Raw genomic sequence first — 19,406 nt, 5'->3', positions numbered from 1 at the left:
CCAGCCCTCTGATTGGCTGAGATGGGGGATGTAACCGACTCGCTGATTGGCTGAAAAGGAAACATGTGATCTAACTGTTTCCGGGAAACTCTTAACATTCGCGTCGATCATGTCCAGTCTCACTGACAAAGAATCAAAAAACAGACATAAATTGCTGTTGACATCCATAAATGTGAGAAAGTTCCTGTTTTTCCATTCTCACTGACAAAAACCATAAAACAGGAACATAAATTGCTGTTGACATCCATAAATGTGAGAAAGTTCCTGTTTTTTCATTCTCACTGACAACGAACCATAAAACAGGAACATGAATTGCTGTTGACATCCATGAAAAACATCAAATAAATTGACCAACACACATAACCATCCAAGAAAACAACCATAAATGTGAGAAAGTTCCTGTTTTTTCATTCTCACTGACAACGAACCATAAAACAGGAACACAAATTGCTGTTGACATCCATAAATGTGAGATAGTTCCTGTTTTTTCATTCTCACTGACAAAAACCATGAAAACAGACATGAATTGCTGTTGACATCCATGAAAAACATCAAATAAATTGACCAACACACATAACCATCCAAGAAAACATCCATCAAAGTGAGAAAATTCATGTTTTTTCAAGTGAGAAAATTCCTGTTTTTTCATTCTCACTGAGAAAACCATAAACCACGTGGTCATTGTGGGATCAATTGAGGCCTTTCTACTCATATAAGACCTAATTTCCAGAACTTTCAACTACGTTGAACAAAATGGATCTAAAAGTTTTGAATGGATGTGTATGGAAAAATGGTGGGCGTGAGAGGGGGGTTAGTTACCCTTCAATCACTTTTGACTATTAAAAGAGCACTAGCCCTTTCAATTTCCAAGTGGATGAGCCCTTTTTGAAGTTTCTACAACATCGCTTTCTATAAAAAATCTTATATGTCCACAGGACATAACTTACAACCCTTTCCCTGAGGGCTCTGGGGGGAGGGGTTGTCGCCCTGAAAGATCTAATTTCCAAAACTTTCAACTACGTTGAATAAAATGGTTATCTAAAATTTTTCATTGGATGTGTTTTGGGAAAAGGTGGGCATAAGAGGGGGGGTTAGTTGCCCTCAATTCACTTTTGACTATTAAAAAGGGCACTAGGCCTTTGAATTTATAATCGAATGAGCCCCTTTTCAAGTTTCTACGACAAAGATTTCAATAAAAACCTTAAATACCCCCAGGGTATAACTTATAACCCTTGCCCTGAAGACTGTGGGGGAGTGCCCTTCTCAAAGGTATAATTTCCTGAACTTTAAACTGCGTTAAATAAAATGGCCATTGCAAAATTTTGATTGGATGTGTTTGGGGAAATGGTGGGCGTGGAAGGGATGTTAGTTGCCTTCCAATCACTTTTGACAAAGGGCACTAGCCATTTCAATTTCCAATCGAATGAACCATTTTGAAGTTTTTACGACAACGCGTTCTATAAAAACCTTATATACCCCCAGGGCATAACTTACAACCCTTGCCTTGAGGGCTGGGGGGGGGGCTGTCATCCTCAAAGACCTAATTTCAATAACTTAAAACTACTTTGAATAAAATGGCTATCTCAAAATTTTGATTGGATGTGTTTGGGGAAAAAGTAGGCGTGAGAGCGGTGTTAGTTGCCCTCCAATCGCTTTGGACTATTAAAAAGGGCACTAGCCATTTCAATTTCCAATCGAATGAGCCCTTTTTGAAGTTTCTACGACAACGCGTTCTATAAAAACCTTATATGACCCCAGGGCATAACTTACAACCCTTGCCCTGCGGGATTGGGGGGGGGGGGTTGTCATCCTCAAAGACCTAACTCCAGGACTTAAAACTACGTTGAACAAAATGGCTATCTCAAAATTTTGATTGGATGTGTGTGGGGAAATGGTGGGCGTGAGAGGGGTGTTAGTTGCCCTCCAATCACTTTCGATTATTAAAAAGGGCACTAGCTCTTTGAATTTTCAATCGAATTGACTATTATCGAATTTGTTGAAGTTTTTACGACAACGCTTTTCATAAAAACCTTATATGCCCCTAGTGCATAACTTACAACCCTTGCCCTGAGGGATGTTGGGGAGTGTCCTCCTCAAAAATATAATTGCTATCTTGATATCAACTACGCTGAACAAAATGGTTATCTCAAAATTTTGCTTGGATTTTTTCGGGAATGGTGGGTGTGGAAGGGGTCAAATCACTTTCTTCAAATCACTTTCACAATGTCTTCAAATCACTTTCGACTATTAAAAAGGGCACAAGCCACTCCAATTTCCAATGGAATGAGCCCTTTTCGAAGTTGCTACGACAACTTCTCCGATACGAAGTGTCCTGATCTAAAGGAAAAAAAATAATAGATAATACATTGTGCCTCCATCGTTCATATATGCCCCCAGGGCATAACTTCGAACCCTTGCCCTGAGGGTTGTGGGGGATTGTCCTCCTCAAAAACATCTTTTCTATCTGGATATCAACCACGCTAAACAAAATGGCTATCTCAAAATTTTGATTGGATGTGTCTGGGGAAATGGTGGGCGTGGAAGGGGTGTTAGTTGCCTTCCAATCACTTTCGACTATTAAAAAAGGGGACAAGTCACTCCAATTTCCCATCGAATGAGCCCTTTCCGAAGTTTCTACGACAATAAAAAAATAAATAATTAAGACATTGTGTCGACATCGTACTTTACTTAGGCAGTGCTATTGCGCTGTAGTTTGAACATGTAAAATGTTTTTATATTATCCACTCATAAATAATTTTTTTTTTTTTTTTTTTTTAAGGAAAAAATAGATATTTGTAATAAATTTACCGCGTTTTGATAATTTCAATTGCCAAGTTAATACTTTTTAACTGTAAGTTTTATTTACTTTTTATTTACAATTTATTTATTAAAAGTTTTATTTACTTTTTGTCTTGAATTTAAGGCAATGCAATATAAGGGGGAAACTGCGAGCAGAGTGAAAAGCAAATTTTGAGCTTCTAATCGGCAGAGGTAAATTGGTTGATTTAAAAACGTATTGAGTTGATCGGGTTGACTAGGGTAGAGTTACGCGCACATCACCTTAAAGCGCTTTCACCAGTATTCCCAGCTGATTTTCCAACTTCCTCCCTAAGACATCTCCTGACGCTTCGGAAACTTTCCTACAATTATTCCATGTATCCTATCCTTTATTAAATTCTAAACTCTTTAGTTTCACATTCAACTTTTCCTGGAAAGTTCTCTCAAATTCTCATCCTGAATTCTTTTAATGTTATAACTACCTAGAAGCTATTTATCCTTCCTAAATTTCAACTTTAAATTGGCTCTATAACTCATGGGCCCTTTTGTAACCAAAGACCATTTTCTTATAGCTAAATTATTGTGCTTACAAAATTGTAGCAGTCTAACACTGTTGCTGTTTTCCTTTCCTACACCAAATTTTATTTTAAGCTAGGACACTATCTTTTCGTACAAACTCGGCATTAAAGTTCCCCTAATCAAAGTTTGATATTTCTGCCTGGGATCGTGTATATCTATCCCTGTAACTTCACGTAAATTTTGTCCCAGTCACTACTGTCTGTGTAAGTCAGCTCTACTGGGACATATGCCACCATGACTGATATTTTGTACTTTTTGGTCATAAAGCGCAATTAGAATTCTATTATTAATACCTTTTCAAACTAAGAAAGCATTTAGAAGCTTCCTTATTTACCATGATACCTGCTCCGTGCCTTTATATCCCGTCCCTCCTATCGCAGAATGAATAAATTAAGTATCACCTAATTTAATGTTTTCAGCTCTGGTAGGTGGGCTTGTTGCTCTGCTGCTTTGTAACAAATCAAATGACTTTGTTATACAGCTTAGTAACAAAGATAAGCTGGCCTGGTGAATTTTTTTTTTTCAAAAATATTCCTAAATGATTTTTTTTTCATTTTCTTTTAATTGCTGCGTAGCTGTGATTCCCCCCCCCCCTCCTCTCTGTTCTCTTCTATCGGCATGTATTTATCTCTAAATCAGTCTGTAAGTATCGCGTATGTGCACCTTTTCTTTAATGGCATGCTACAAGTATGACGACGAGAGAGCGGTATGTAACTGGAGGAAGAGTAGTAGTACAGTCGAGAGTACTGGGTCGAAGAGTAGAGTAGTACTAGAAGAAGAGCGGTATGTAAGTGGAGGAAGAGTAGTAGTAGAGTAGAGAGTACTGAGTAGAAGAGTAGAGTAGTACTGGAGGAAGAGCGATATGTAACTGGAGGAAGAGTAGTAGTAGAGTAGAGAGTACTGGGTAGAAGAGTAGAGTAGTACTGGAGGAAGAGCGATATGTAACTAGTAGAAAGGGGGGTACCAGCGCGACGAGTACCACGTGGTTTATGGTTTTCTCAGTGAGAATGAAAAAACAGGAATTTTCTCACTTAAAAAAACATGAATTTTCTCACTTTTATGGATGTTTTCTTGGATGGTTATGTGTGTTGGTCAATTTATTTGATGTTTTTCATTGATGTCAACAGCAATTCATGTCTGTTTTATGGATTTTGTCAGTGAGAATGACAAAAACAGAAACTTTCTCACATTTATGGATGTTAACAGTAATTTATGTTTTTTTTATGGTTTTTGTCAGTGAGAATGAAAAAACAGGAATTTTCTCACACTTATGGATGTCAACAGCAATTAATGTTCCTGTTAAATGGTTTTAGGCGAACCTAACCGGAAAAATTGATTTATATAATCGGCGGGGGACTTATTGATTCACGAAGAGAGCTTAATAAACGAACATGGCGTCTTTGATCTTTAGGCTAACCTAACCTAAGAATTTGATTTAAATATTCGCTAGGGGAATATATTGATTCACGAAGGGGGAATTAAGAAACATTATGGCTTTATTTAATCTTAGGTCTGAGGGATAAACTTTCTTTAGGTCAGAGAGAAAAATTAATATTATATTTTTAAATAGGGCTTCATTGATCTTTAGTGTCAGGAGTTAGAAATGACATCACTTGTTATCTTGGAATTATGCGGGAAGCTAAAGAGATAGAAATTCTATTTTTAAATACGGCTTCACTGAGCTTTAAGTCGGAGAGATAAATTAATATTCTAACGAAACCTTAATAGTGTAGCTAGGAAAATTTATGAGATGAAGAGATTAACTTAGGAAAAGATTTCCTAGAAATTTGAAATGTGAATGCACAGAGATGCCAAAAACAAAAGGAACACGCTGAGATTACTTTTAGGGGATTATTTGGCTGAAACGGTTTTAGACATTTTAGGGAATTATTTCGGCGAAACAGTTAGAGACATTTTAAAAGATGATTTTAGAAAAGGTTTTAGAAGAGGTTTTGAGTGTGGTCGTTATAGTAAACAAGTTCTATTTGAACAGTGTCGTGAGGTCCTCTACCCAAAACCCCAAGGGCCCCGATCGCTCTACCCCGATCCCAAGCGTTCTAATACCGCAAACCCACTCCAAAACGAGCCCCCCCGTCTCCCAATATTACCCCGGCTCCCCTTCCGCCCCCCAGCACCCCCAAGGCTCTCCTACGGCCCCCGCGTTGGGTTATGTATGTTGTCTGTAACCTTTGATTTGGGGTGTCTGGGTTGCGATTTTTGACTTTTCTGAGTTGGATTTCTTAGTCTTTCATAGGTATGTGTTGTCTGAAACCTATGATTTGGGATAGGTGGTTTGCTATTTTGACTTTTCTGAGCGGGATTTCATAGCCTTTCATAGGTGTGTGTTGTCAGAAAATTATGATTTGGGATGTGTAGTTTGCTATTCGGACTTTTCAGAGCTAGGATTCTTAGTTTCTCATAGGTGTTTGTTGTCTGAAACTTCTAGTTTTGGATGAGTAGTTTGCTATTTCAGACTTTTATGAGCTAGGCTTTCCTATTGTATCGTAGGTGACTGTTGTCATAAAATTATGATTTGGGATATTTAAATTACTATTTCGTTCTTTTCTGAGCTAGATTTCTTAGTCTCTCATAGGTGTTTGTTGTCTGAAACTTCTAGTTTGGGATGAGTAGTTTGCTATTTAAGACTTTTATGAGCTAGGCTTTAATAGTATATAGTATGTGAATGTTGTCATAAAATAATGATTTTGGATATGTAAATTACTATTTAGTGATTTTATGAGCTAGATTTCTTACTCACTCATAGGTGTTTGTTGTCTCAAAGCTATAGTTTGGGATGAGTAGTTTGCTATTTTTGACTTTTCTGAGCTAGGTTTTTTAGCCTTTGATAGGTGTGTGTTGTCAGAAACTTATGATTTGGGATATGTAAATTACTATTTTTGACTTTTCTGAGCTAGATTTTTTAGCCTTTCATAGGTGTTTGTTGTCTGAAACCTATAGGTTGGGATGAATAGTTTGCTTTTGGACTTTTCAGAGCTGGATTTCTTAGCCTTTCGTGGGTGTGTGTTGACTGAAACTTATGATTTGGGATATGTAAATTACTATTTCGGGCTTTTCTAAGCTAGATTTCTTAGTCTTTCGTTGGTGTGTGTTGTCTGAAACCTATGATTTGGGATTTGTAGTTTTGCTTTTTGGACTTTTCAGAGCTAGGATTTTTAGTCCCTGATAGGTGTTTGTTGTCTGAAACCTATAGTTTGGGATGAGTAGTTTGCTATTTCAGGCTTTTCTTAGCTAAGGTTTCTTAGTATTTCATAGGTGTGTGTTGTCTGAAACTTATGACGTGAGGTGTCTAATTTTCTATTTCTGACCTTTCTGAGCTAAGGTTTTATAGTATTTCGTAGGCGAATGTTGTCTGAAACTTATGATTTGGGATATGTAAATTACTATCTCGGGCTTTTCTGAGTTAGATTTCTTAGTCTTTTGTTGGTGTGTGTTGACTGAAACCTATGATTTGGGATATAAGGTTCTTAGTCTTTCCTTGGTGTGTGTTGTCTGAAACCTATGATTTGGGATTTGTAGCTTGCTTTTTGGACTTTTCTGAGCTAGGATTCATAGTCCCTCATAGGTGTTTGTTGTCTGAAACCTATAGTTTGAGATGAGTAGTTTGCTATTTCAGGCTTTTCTGAGCTAAGGTTTCCTAGTATTTCGTAGGTGTGTGTTGTCTGAAACTTATGATTTGGGATATGTAAATTACTATTTCGGGCTTTTCTAAGCTAGATTTCATAGTCCTTTGTTGATGTGTGTTGTCTGAAACCAATGATTAGGGATGGGTGGGCTGCTATTTTTGAATTGTCTGAACTGGATTTCTTAGCCTTTCATAGGTATTTGCTGTCTGAAACCTATGATATGGGATGGTTAATTTGCTAATTTTGACTATTCTGAGCTAGGTTTTCTAGCCTTTCATAGGTGTGTGCTCTCAGAAAATTATGATTTGGGATTTGTAGTTTCCTTTTTAGACTTTTCAGAGCTAGGATTCTTAGTCCCTCATAGGTGTTTGTTGTCTGAAATCTATAGTTTGGGATGAATAGTTTACTATTTCAAGTTTTCTGAGCTATGGTTTTTTAGTATTTCATAGGTGTGTGTTGGCTGAAACTTATGATTTGAGGTATGCAATTTGCTATTTCTCACTTTTCATAACCAAATTTCTTAGTCTTTTGTAGGTATTTGGTGTCTGAAACCTATGATTTGGGATGTGTGGGTTGCTATTTTTTGACTTTTCTGAGCTGGATTTCATAGCCTTTCGTAGGTGTGTGTTGACTGAAACCTATGATTTGGGAATGAGTGGTATGCTATTTTTGACTTTTCTGAGCAAGATTTCTTAGTATTTCACAGGTGTGTGCTTTCAGAAAATTATGATTTGGGAGGTGTAGTCTGCTTTTTGGACTTTTCAGAGCTAGGATTCTTAGTCCCTCATAGGTGTTTGTTGTCTGAAACTTCTAGTTTGGGATGAGTAGTTGGATATTTCAGGCTTTTCTGAGCTAAGGTTTCTTAGTATTTCGTAGGTGAAGCTTCCACGTCACTTTTAAGTTCACCAAGACATAAAAAATTTAAAGTTCAGTTCTAATTTTTCCATAGAAGATAGGAAAAGTTATACTATGATTGTGATTATTTTCTATGAAGATAGAAAGTTTCACTTTAATTCTAAATTTTCTTAAATTCAGTTCCGACTTTTTTCAAAGAGATGAAAGAAATTTAACTTCGAGTTAAAATATTCAAAAAGTAGTCAAGGAAAGTTAAAGTTCTTAACTGAATTTTCTCAATTAAAAAGAAAATAGTCATGGATTATTTCTTTTGTGCCAAATAATGTAAAACTTTTTAACTGTAATTCAGATATGTCTTGAAGAGATTAAAAATTTAAAATACTGTTCCAAATTTTTCACAGAAGATAAAAAAGTTCAAGTTCTCTTCGGAATTTTACCAAAGAAAACAATTCAATTCTAATTTCTCCAGAGAAAACAAAAATCTTCCACTTCAGTTCTTTATTTCACAAAGACATAAAGAAATTTAGAGTTCAATTCTAAATTTCTCGGTGGAAGATAGAAAAAGTAATACCATACTTGTGAATATTTTCACGGAAGATAAAAAGGTCTAGTTCAATTTTAAATTTTATCAACGAAGTGAAGAAAAGTTCAAGTTCCCTACTGAATTTTACCAAAGAACACAATTCAATTCTAATTTATCCAGAGAAAATAAAAATCTTCCACTTCAGTTCTTTATTTCACTAAGACATAAAGAAATTTAAAGTTCAATTCTAAATTTTTCGGTGGAAGATAGAAAAAGTAATATCATACTTGTGAATATTTTTCCGGAAGATAAAAAGTTCTAGGTCAATTTAAAATTTTCTCAACGAAGTGAAGAAGAATTCAAGTTCTCTTCTGAATTTTACCAAAGAACACAATTCAATTCTAATTTCACCAGAGAAAATAAAAATCTTCCACTTCAGTTCTTTATTTCACAAAGACATTGAGAAATTTAAAGTTCAATTCTAAATTTTTCGGTGGAAGATAGAAAAAGTAATACCATACTTGTGAATATTTTCACGGAAGATAAAAAGTTCTAGTTCAATTTTAAATTTTCTTAACGAAGTAAAGGAAAGTTCAAGTTCTCTACTGAATTTTACCAAAGAACACAATTCAATTCTAATTTCTCCAGAGAAAACAAAAATCTTCCACTTAAGTTCTATATTTCACAAAGACAAAGAAATTTAAAGTTCAATTCTAAATTTTTCGGTGGAAGATAGAAAAAGTAATACCATACTTGTGAATATTTTCCCAGAAGATGAAAAGTTCTAGTTCAATTCAAAATTTTCTCAACGAAGTGAAGAAGAATTCAAGTTCTCGTCTGAATTTTACCAAAGAACACAATCCAATTCTAATTTCACCAGAGAAAATAAAAATCTTCCACTTAAGTTCTTTATTTCACAAAGACATAAAGAAATTTAAAGTTCAATACTAAAATTTTCGGTGGAAGATAGAAAAAGTAATACCATACTTGTGAATATTTTCTCGAAGAGATGAAAAATTTAAAATACTGTTCCAAATTTTTCATAAAAGATAAAAAAGTTCAAGTTCTCTTCGGAATTTTACCAAAGAACATAATTCAATTCTAATTTCTCCAGAGAAAACAAAAATCTTACACTTAAGTTCTTTATTTCACAAAGACATAAGGAAATTTAAAGTTCAATTCTAAATTTTTCGGTGGAAGATAGAAAAGGTAATACCACACTTGTGAATATTTTCCCGTGAGATAAAAAGTTGTATTACAATTTAAAATTTTCTCAACGAAGTGAAGAAAAATTCAAGTTCTCTTCTGAATTTTACCAAAGAACACAATTCAATTCTAATTTCACCAGAGAAAATAAAAATCTACCACTTACGTACTATATTTCACAAAGACATAAAGAAATTTAAAGTTCAATTCTAAATTTTTCGGTGGAAACAAGAAAAAGTAATACCATACTTGTGAAAATTTTCCCGGAAGATAAAAAGTTCTAGTTCAATTTAAAATTTTCTCAACGAAGTTAAGAAAAATTCATGTTCTCTTCTGAATTTTACCAGAAAATACAATTCAATTCTAATTTCACCAGAGAAAATAAAAATCTTCCACTTCAGTTCTATATTTCACAAAGACATAAAAAAATTTAAAGTTCAATTCTAAATTTTTCGGTGGAAGATAGAAAAAGTAATACCATACCTATGAATATTTTCTCGAAGAGATGAAAAATTTAAAATACTGTTCCAAATTTTTCACAGAAGATAAAAAAATTCAAGTTCTCTTCTGAATTTTACCAAAGAACACAATTCAATTCTAATTTCTCCAGAGAAAATAAAAATCTTCCACTTAAGTTCTTTATTTCACAAAGACATAAAGAAATTTAAAGTTCAATTCTAAATTTTTCTGTGGAAGATAGAAAAAGTAATACTATACTTGTGAATATTTTCTCGGAAGATAAAAAGTTTTAGTTCAATTTACAATTTTCTCAACGAAGTGAAGAAAAGTTCAAGTTCTCTTCTGAATTTTACTAAAGAACACAATTCAATTCTAATTTCAGCAGAGAAAATAAAAATCTTCCACTTCAGTTCTTTATTTCACAAGGACATAAAGAAATTTAAAGTTCAATTCTAATTTTTCGGTGGAAGATAGAAAAAGTAATAACATACTTGTGAATATTTTCCCGGAAGAAAAAAGTTCTAGTTCAATTTAAAATTTTCACAACGAAGTGAACAAGAGTTCAAGTTCTCTTCTGAAATTTACCAAAGAACACACTTCAATTCTAATTTCTCCAGAGAAAATAAAAATCTTCCACTTCAGTTTTAATTTCCACAATGAAATATAGAAATTTAAAGTTCTATTCTAAATTTTTAGATGAAAGATAGAAAAAGTAATACTATGATTGTGATTATTTTCCATGAAGATCAAAAGTTTCACTTTATTTATAATTTTCTTAAATTCAGCTCTGATTTTTCTCAAAGAGATGAAAAATTTAAAGTTCTGTTCCAAATTTTTCATAGAAGATAGAAAAAGTTATACATTGATTGTGAATATTCAACATGAAGATAAGGAACTCCACTTTAATTCAGAGCTTTCTCGAAGAAGTGCAATATGTTCCAGTTCTCTTCTGAATTTTCTTAAAGAAGAGAAAAAAGTTAGCTCAATTCTGAATTTTACCAATGAAAATGAAAAAACCTTCCACTTCTGTTCAGAATTTCTCAATGACATAAAAAATTTCAAGTTCAGTTCTAAATTTTTCTGTAGAAGATATGAAAAGTTATACTATGATTGTGATTATTTTCCAGTGAAGGTGAAAAGTTTCACTTTAATTCTAATTTTCTTAAATTCGGTTCCGATTTTTTGCAAAGAGATGAAAAATTTAAAGTTCTGTTCCAAATTTTTCATAGAAGATAGAAAAAGATATACATTGATTTTGAATCTTCGTCATGTAGATAAGGTGCATCACTTTAATTCTGAGTTTTCTCGAAGAAGTGCAAAATGTTCAAGTTTTCTTCTAAATTTTCTTATAGAAGATAAATAAATTGACTTATTTATGAATTTTTACAATGAAAATGAAAAAAGCTACCACTTCAGTTCAGAATTTCTCAAATACATAAAAAATTCAAAGTTATCTTCTAATTTTTACAAGAAAATAAAAAGGTTACACTTCAGTTCTGTTTTTTTCTCAAAGAAATGAAAAATTTAAAGTTCTATTCTAATTTTAAATTAAATTTTAGCTCCTTTGTCTTATGGATTTACCCCTCAAATTTTTAAATTTGAAAATGAGTGACTCGTTCTATTATTAAAGACAATCGTTCAAACTCGTTCATCTAACCTCCAAAACAATAGGTTAGGTTAGGTATAAATAAATATTAATAAATAAATAGAAACATTTCTACATGTTTTCTTTATGTCTACAAAATTTCTACAAAATTTCTTTATGTCTTTGTGAAATATAGAACTGAAGTGGAAGATTTTTATTTTCTCTGGTGAAATTAGAATTGAATTGTGTTCTCTCGTAAAATTCAGAAGAGAACTTGAATTTTTCTTCACTTCGTTGAGAAAATTTTAAATTGAACTAGAACTTTTTATCTTCCGGGAAAATATTCACAAGTATGGTATTACTTTTTCTTGTTTCCACCGAAAAATTTAGAATTGAACTTTAAATTTCTTTGTCTTTGTGAAATAAAGAACTTAAGTGGTAGATTTTGATTTTCTCTGGTGAAATTAGAATTGAATTGTGTTCTTTGGTAAAATTCAGAAGAGAACTTGAATTTTTCTTCACTTCGTTGAGAAAATTTTAAATTGAACTAGAACTTTTTATCTTCCGGGAAAATATTCACAAGTATGGTATTACTTTTTCGATCTTCCACCGAAAAATATAGAATTGAACTCTAAATTTCTTTATGTCTTTGTGAAATAAAGAACTGAAGTGGAAGATTTTTGTTTTCTCTGGAGAAATTAGAATTGAATTATATTCTTTGGTAAAATTCCGAAGAGAACTTGAACTTTTTTATCTTCTGTGAAAAATTTGGAACAGTATTTTAAATTTTTCATCTCTTCGAGAAAATATTCACAAGTGTGGTATTACTTTTTCTATCTTCCACCGAAAAATTTAGAATTGAACTTTAAATTTCTTTATGTCTTTGTGAAATAAAGAACTTAAGTGGATGATTTTTATTTTCTCTGGTAAAATTAGAATTGAATTGTGTTCTGTGGTAAAATTCAGAAGAGAACTTGAATTCTTCTTCACTTCGTTGAGAAAATTTTGAATTGAACTAGAACTTTTTATCTTCCGGGAAAATATTCACAAGTATGGTATTAATTTTCCTATCTTAAATCGAAAAATTTAGAATTGAACTCTAAATTTCTTTATGTCTTTGTAAAATAAAGAACTTAAGTGGAAGATTTTTGTTTTCTCTGGAGAAATTAGAATTGAATTGTGTTCTTTGGTAAAATTCAGTAGGGCACTTGAACTTTTCTTTACTTCGTTGAGAAAATTTTAAAATGAACTAGAACTTTTTATTTTCTTTGAAAATATTAACACGTATATTGTTACTTTTTCTATCTTCCACCGAAAAATTTAGAAATGAACTTTAAATTTCTTTATGTCTTTGTGAAATAAAGAACTGAAGTGGATGATTTTTATTTGCTGTGTTGAAATTAGAATTGAATTGTGTTCTTTGGTAAAATTCCGAAGAGAACTTGAATTCTTCTTCACATCGTTGAGAAAATTTTAAATTGAACTAGAACTTTTTATCTTCCGGGAAAATATTCACAAGTATGGTATTACTTTTTCTATCTTCCACTGAAAAATTTAGAATTGAACTTTAAATATCTTTATGTCTTTGTGAAATAAAGAACTTAAGTGGAAGATTTTTATTTTCTCTGGATAAATTAGAATTGAATTGTGTTCTTTGGTAAAATTCAGTAGGGAACTTGAACTTTTCTTCACTTCGTTGAGAAAATTTAAAATTGAACTAGAACTTTTTATCTTCCGTGAAAATATTCACAAGTATGGTATTACTTTTTCTATCTTCCACTGAAAAATTTAGAATTTAACTCTAAATTTCTTTATATCTTTGTGAAATAAAGAACTGAAGTGGAATATTTTTGTTGTCTCTGGAGAAATTAGAATTCAATTGTGTCCTTTGGTAAAATTCTGAAGAGAACTTGAACTTTTTATCTGCTTTGAAAAATTTGGAACAGTATTTTAAATTTTTCATCTCTTCGAGAAAGATCTGAATTAAAGTGGAAAATTTTTATATTATTTGGAAACAGAAATGATCAATGACTAATTTCTTTTTCATTGAGAAAATTCAGAAGAGAACTTGAACTTTCCTTGACTTCGTTGTGAAAATTTTAAATTGAACTTTAAATTTTTTCATCTCTTTGAGAAAAGTCGGAAATGAATTTAAGAAAATTTAGAATTAAAGTGAAACTTTCTATCTTCATATAAAATAATCACAATCATAGTATAACTTTTCCTATCTTCTGTGGAAAAATTAGAACTTAAATTTAAATTTTCTATGTCTTGGTGAACTCAAAACTGACGTGGAAGCTTCACCTACGAAATACTAAGAAACCTTAGCTCAGAAAAGCCTGAAATATCCAACTACTCTTCCCAAACTAGAAGTTTCAGACAACAAACACCTATGAGGGATTAAGAATCCTAGCTCTGAAAAGTCCAAAAAGCAAACTACTCCTCCCAAATCATAATTTTCTGAAAGCACACACCTATGAAATGCTAAGGGATCTAGCTTAGAAAAGTCAAAAATAGCAAACAACTCACTCCCAAATCATAGGTTTCAGTCAACACACACCTACGAAAGACTATGAAATCCAGCTCAGAAAGGTAAAAAAATAAAAACCCACACATCCCAAATCATAGGTTTCAGACACCACATACCAACGAAAGACTAAGAAATCTGGTTATAAAAAGTCGGAAATAGCAAATTGCATACCTCAAATCATAAGTTTCAGCCAACACACACCTATGAAATACTAAGAAACCATAGCTCAGAAAAGCTTGAAATAGCAAACTATTCATCCCAAACTATAGGTTTCAGACAACAAACACCTATGAGGGACTAAGAATCCTAGCTCTGAAAAGTCTAAAAAGCATACTACAAATCCCAAATCATAATTTTCTGACAGCACACACCTATGAAAGGCTAAGAAACCTAGCTCAGAAAAGTCAAAAATAGCAAATTAACCATCCCAAATCATAGGTTTCAGACAACACCTACCTATGAAAGGCTAAGAAATCCAGTACAGAAAGGTTAAAAATAGCAATCCACTCATCCAAAATCATTTGTTTCAGACACAAACATCAACAAAAGACTATGAAATCTAGTTTAGAAAACCCCGAGATAGTAATTTAAATATCCCAAATCATTAGTTTCAGACAACATTCACCTACGAAATACTATAAAACCTTAGCTCAGAAAATCCTGAAATAGCAAATTACACACCTCAAATCATAAGTTTCAGACAACACACACCTACGAAATACTAGGAAACCTTAGCTTAGAAAAGCCTGAAATAGCAAACTACTCATCCCAAACTATAGGTTTCAGACAACAAACACCTATGAGGGACTATGAATCCTAGATCTGAAAAGTCCAAAAAGCAAACTACAAATCCCAAATCATAGGTTTCAGACAACACACACCAAGGAAAGACTAAGAAACTTATATCCCAAATCATAGGTTTCAGTCAACACACACCAACAAAAGACTAAGAAATCTAACTTAGAAAAGCCCGACATAGTAATTTACATATCCCAAATTATAAGTTTCAGACAACATTCACCTACTAAATACTATGAAACCTTAGCTCAGAAAGGCCTGAAATAGCAAATTAGACACCTCAAGTCATAAGTTTCAGACAACGCAAACCTATGAAATACTATGAAACCTTAGCTAAGAAAAGCCTGAAATAGCAAACTACTGATCCCAAACTATAGGTTTCAGACAACGAACAATTATGAGTGTCTAATAATCCTAGATCTGAAAGGTCCAAAAAGCAAAAGTAAAAATCTCAAATCATAGGTTTCAGACAACACACACCAACGAAAGACTAAGAAATCTAGCTTAGAAAAGCCCGAAATAGTAATTTTCATATCCCAAATCATAAGTTTCAGTCAACACACACCCACGAAAGGCTAAGAAATCCAGCTCTGAAAAGTCAAAAAGCAAACTATTCATCCCAACCTATACGTTTCAGGCAACAAACACCTATGAAAGGCTAAGAAATCTAGCTCAGAAAAGTCAAAAATAGTAATTTACATATCCCAAATCATAAGTTTCTGACAACACACACCTATGAAAGGCTAAGAAACCTAGCTCAGAAAAGGCAAAAATAGCAAACTACTCATCCCAAACTATAGGTTTCAGACAACAAACACCTATGAGGGACTAAGAAATCTAGCTCAGAAAAGCCCGAAATAGTAATTTACATATCCCAAATCATAATTTTCTGACAACATTCACCTACGATATACTATGAAAGCCTAGCTCATAAAAGTATGAAATAGCAAACTACTCATCCCAAACTATATGTTTTAGACAACAAACACCTATGAGGGACTAAGAAATCTAGCTCAGAAAAGCCCGAAATAGTAATTTACATATCCCAAATCATAATTTTCTGACAACATTCACCTACGATATACTAGGAAAGGCTAGCTCATAAAAGTCTGAAATAGCAAACTACTCATCCCAAACTAGAAGTTTCAGACAACAAACACCTATGAGAGACTAAGAATCCTAGCTCTGAAAAGTCCAAATAGCAAACTACACATCCCAAATCATAATTTTCTGACAACACACACGTATGGAAGGCTATGAAATTCAGCTCAGAAAAGTCAAAATAGCAAACCAGCCATCCCAAATCATAGGTTTCAGACAACACATACCTATGAAAGACTAAGAAATCCAACTCAGAAAAGTCAAAAATAGCAACCCATACACCCCAAATCATAGGTTTCAGACAACATACATCAACGATGTATGTTGATCAATTTCTCAGGTTAGGTTAGCCTAAAGATCAAAGAAGCCATGTTTGTTTCTTAATTCCCCTTCGTGAATCAATAATTCCCCCGCCGATTATGTAAATCAATTTTTCAGGTTAGGTTCGCCTAAAACCATAAAACAGGAACATAAATTGCTGTTGACATCCATAAATGTGAGAAAATTCATGTTTTTTCATTCTCACTGACAAAAACCATAAAACAAACATAAATTGCTGTTAACATCCATAAATGTGAGAAAGTTTCTGTTTTTTCATTCTCACTGACAAAAACCATAAAACAGACATGAATTGCTGTTGATATCAATGAAAAACATCAAATAAATTGACCAACACACATAACCATCCAAGAAAACAACCATAAATGTGAGAAAATTCATGTTTTTTTAAGTGAGAAAATTCCTGTTTTTTCATTCTCACTGAGAAAACCATAAACCACGTGGTACTCGTCGCGCTGGTACCCCCCTTTCTACTGTAACTGGAGGAAGAGTAGTAGTAGAGTAGAAAGTACTGGGTAGAAGAGTAGAGTAGTACTGGAGGAAGAGCGGTATGTAACTGGAGGAAGAGTAGTAGTAGAGTAGAGAGTACTGGGTAGAAGAGTAGCGTAGTACTGGAGGAAGAATGATATATAACTGGAGGAAGAGTAGTAATAGAGTAGAGAGTACTGGGTAGAAGAGTAGAGTAGTACTGGAGGAAGAGCAGTATTTAACTGGAGGAAGAGTAGTAGTCGAGTAGAGTGTACTGGGTAGAAGAGTAGAGTAGTATTGGCGGAAGTGTGGTATGTAACTGGAGGAAGAGTAGTAGTAGAGTAGAGTGCTGGGTAGAAGAGTAGAGTAGTACTGGAGGAAGAGCGGTATGTAACTGGAGGAAGAGTAATAGTTGAGTAGAAAGTTCTGGTTAGAAGAGTAGAAGAGTAAAGTAGTACTGGAGGAAGAGCGGTATGTAACTGGAGAAAGAGTAGTAGTAGAGTAGAGAGTACTGGGTAGAAGAGTAGAGTAGTACTGGAGGAAGAGCGATATGTAACTGGAAGAAGAGTAGTAGTAGAGTAGAGAGTACTGGGTAGAAGAGTAGAAGAGTAGAGTAGTACTGGAGGAAGAGCGGTATGTAACTGGAGGAAGAGTAGTAGATTATGACCACTCAATAATGTCTTTGGAAAAAACATGGCTTTTGAAAAATAATGTCAATAATGTCTTTTGAAAAAAACATGTGGTGGTGCTGGGCCTCACCCCAGCACCACCACTTCTTACCGAAAGATGCTACAGTGAATACTAAATTTAGTTTATTTCTATTTTTTTTTATATACCCTCTGCAAACCACTTTCATTCATAAGTAGTAAAAAAAAATGCCGAGTGTGTCCCCTTCCATTTCGTTCCGTTTCCATATCGGCTTAGACGTGAAAATAAACCATCGTTTATTTTGCCCAATCATGTCATAGCTGAAATTAAACCCGTTAAATTTAAGATAAATTGGTACCGAACCTCTTTCGTTCCCTATTTCTTGAAAGTTAATAACAAGACGTAAAGATTTAACTAGTTTATATTGTTTTATTTTTTTAAATACTACGAAAATTAGCCTTGTGCTAGAGTCTATGTCTAAATAGACCTAAGTCTAACAAGAAAAGAACAAAAATCCGTACTGGTATAAGATGAAGTAAATACACCTATAAAAAAGGAAACGCCGCCCTCTTAGATTCTTGTGTAATATAATCTGCGTAAACACATTTACATGCTGTCTTGTTCCATGGAGACTGTCAGAAGGTTTTCCCAATGATCGGCTGTGGTTATTCAAAAGACGCTGTGTAACATTTCCGTTAAACTGCACCATCTCCTCGAAATTGACACACTGAAACGGTTGATTCAATCTATTTTACTGCATCTTATTTGATTCACAACCTACTTATAACCACTGGTCGTCGATAACAGGTGAAAAATCTTATGTTTATCTATCTGGTTATCCTCCGTGCCGTAAAATTCATGTCGTTTAACATCTCTTGCCTCAAGTTCTCGATTGGGCCAAATTTACGCAGTGACTCCTTTTGTATGGTTTATAAGTGATGAAATCCCTTTTTTCCTTTTCACTTTTACAAGTAAATAGACGGTGAGATTTTATATTCCTTGAGATTATTACTTCAGCTCAGTGGCGTCAATTCACAAATTTTTTTAAGGGTGCAACTGTTTTTTTTTCAAAATATAGAGGGTCAATTTTGTCATTTCTTTTCAATTTCGAATTGAAATGCTTCAATTCCGCCGTAGGATGCGCTGTCCCTTGTTTCATCTCCCTAGGTATAGATGATTATGTTGGAAATTTACGATGAAGCTAAGCAACTTTATTTTTGTTCTCTCTTTTTTAAGAGGTTCTCCATTCCAAGAAGCAGTGAGTGATATGATTTTTGCCAAGTACAACCCTGATACTGGCGAAGAAACACTTGGCCGATCACAAAGAAATAGAAGATTACCAAGAAAAAAGAGAATATATAGCGGTGATGATGAAGATATCTTTAAACATGCTCATCAGGATGATGATTTCAGTAAATTTTGTTTTTATTTGTTGTACAACTTTTCACCGTTCTTCTCTAAAAGTACTGTATAACCAGAGGTAGAGGTGTATAATAAGGTTCACGGCTGCTTATTCCGTGAGATGAAAAAAGAAAACTAAAGAAAAAAAAAAGACCAGTGACCCAGGGATCAGATTTATCTTACTGATGTTGTCACATAAAAACAGCTTTGTTGTAAGAATTATTCAATTCAATAATAGATCAGAATTAATTTGGTTTTTTAATAGGAAACGGAGAATGTAAAACAAGATTTTTTTTCCACTGATAAATAGAAGACATGCCAGTTTCATTTGTTGTAATAACAATAATTTTAAAAGAATGTGTTGTACTGTACTGATGTAAACTTGTTAATGCTACCAGTCCTGTTAATTGCAGGTAAGAATTAATTTACATCAATTTTACTGCAATCTGATAAAAATAGAAAAATAGAGTATCCTTCAGTCCTGCTGTGACT

The 19,406-nt window shown here is 33.4% G+C and overlaps 1 protein-coding gene across 1 annotated transcript in view; it reads left to right on the top strand.

The window, feature by feature from the left end:
* Positions 1-19,406, top strand: part of LOC148953275 (histone lysine demethylase PHF8-like) — a 115,070-nt gene that overhangs the window by 45,884 nt on the left and 49,780 nt on the right. Inside the window, exon 6 of the mRNA XM_089087599.1 lies at positions 18,750-18,925. Coding sequence (XP_088943725.1) covers positions 18,750-18,925 — 176 coding nt within the window. The remainder of the gene's footprint in view (positions 1-18,749; positions 18,926-19,406) is intronic.

This window comes from Artemia sp. Qi Xiang Cuo, chromosome 4 (genome assembly GCF_049724085.1).
Source record: "Artemia sp. Qi Xiang Cuo chromosome 4, ASM4972408v1, whole genome shotgun sequence".
Classification (NCBI taxonomy): Eukaryota; Metazoa; Arthropoda; class Branchiopoda; order Anostraca; family Artemiidae; genus Artemia; species Artemia sp. Qi Xiang Cuo.
The sequence above is the reverse complement of the archived record's forward strand: the minus strand, read 5'-3'. Positions and strand labels throughout refer to the sequence as shown.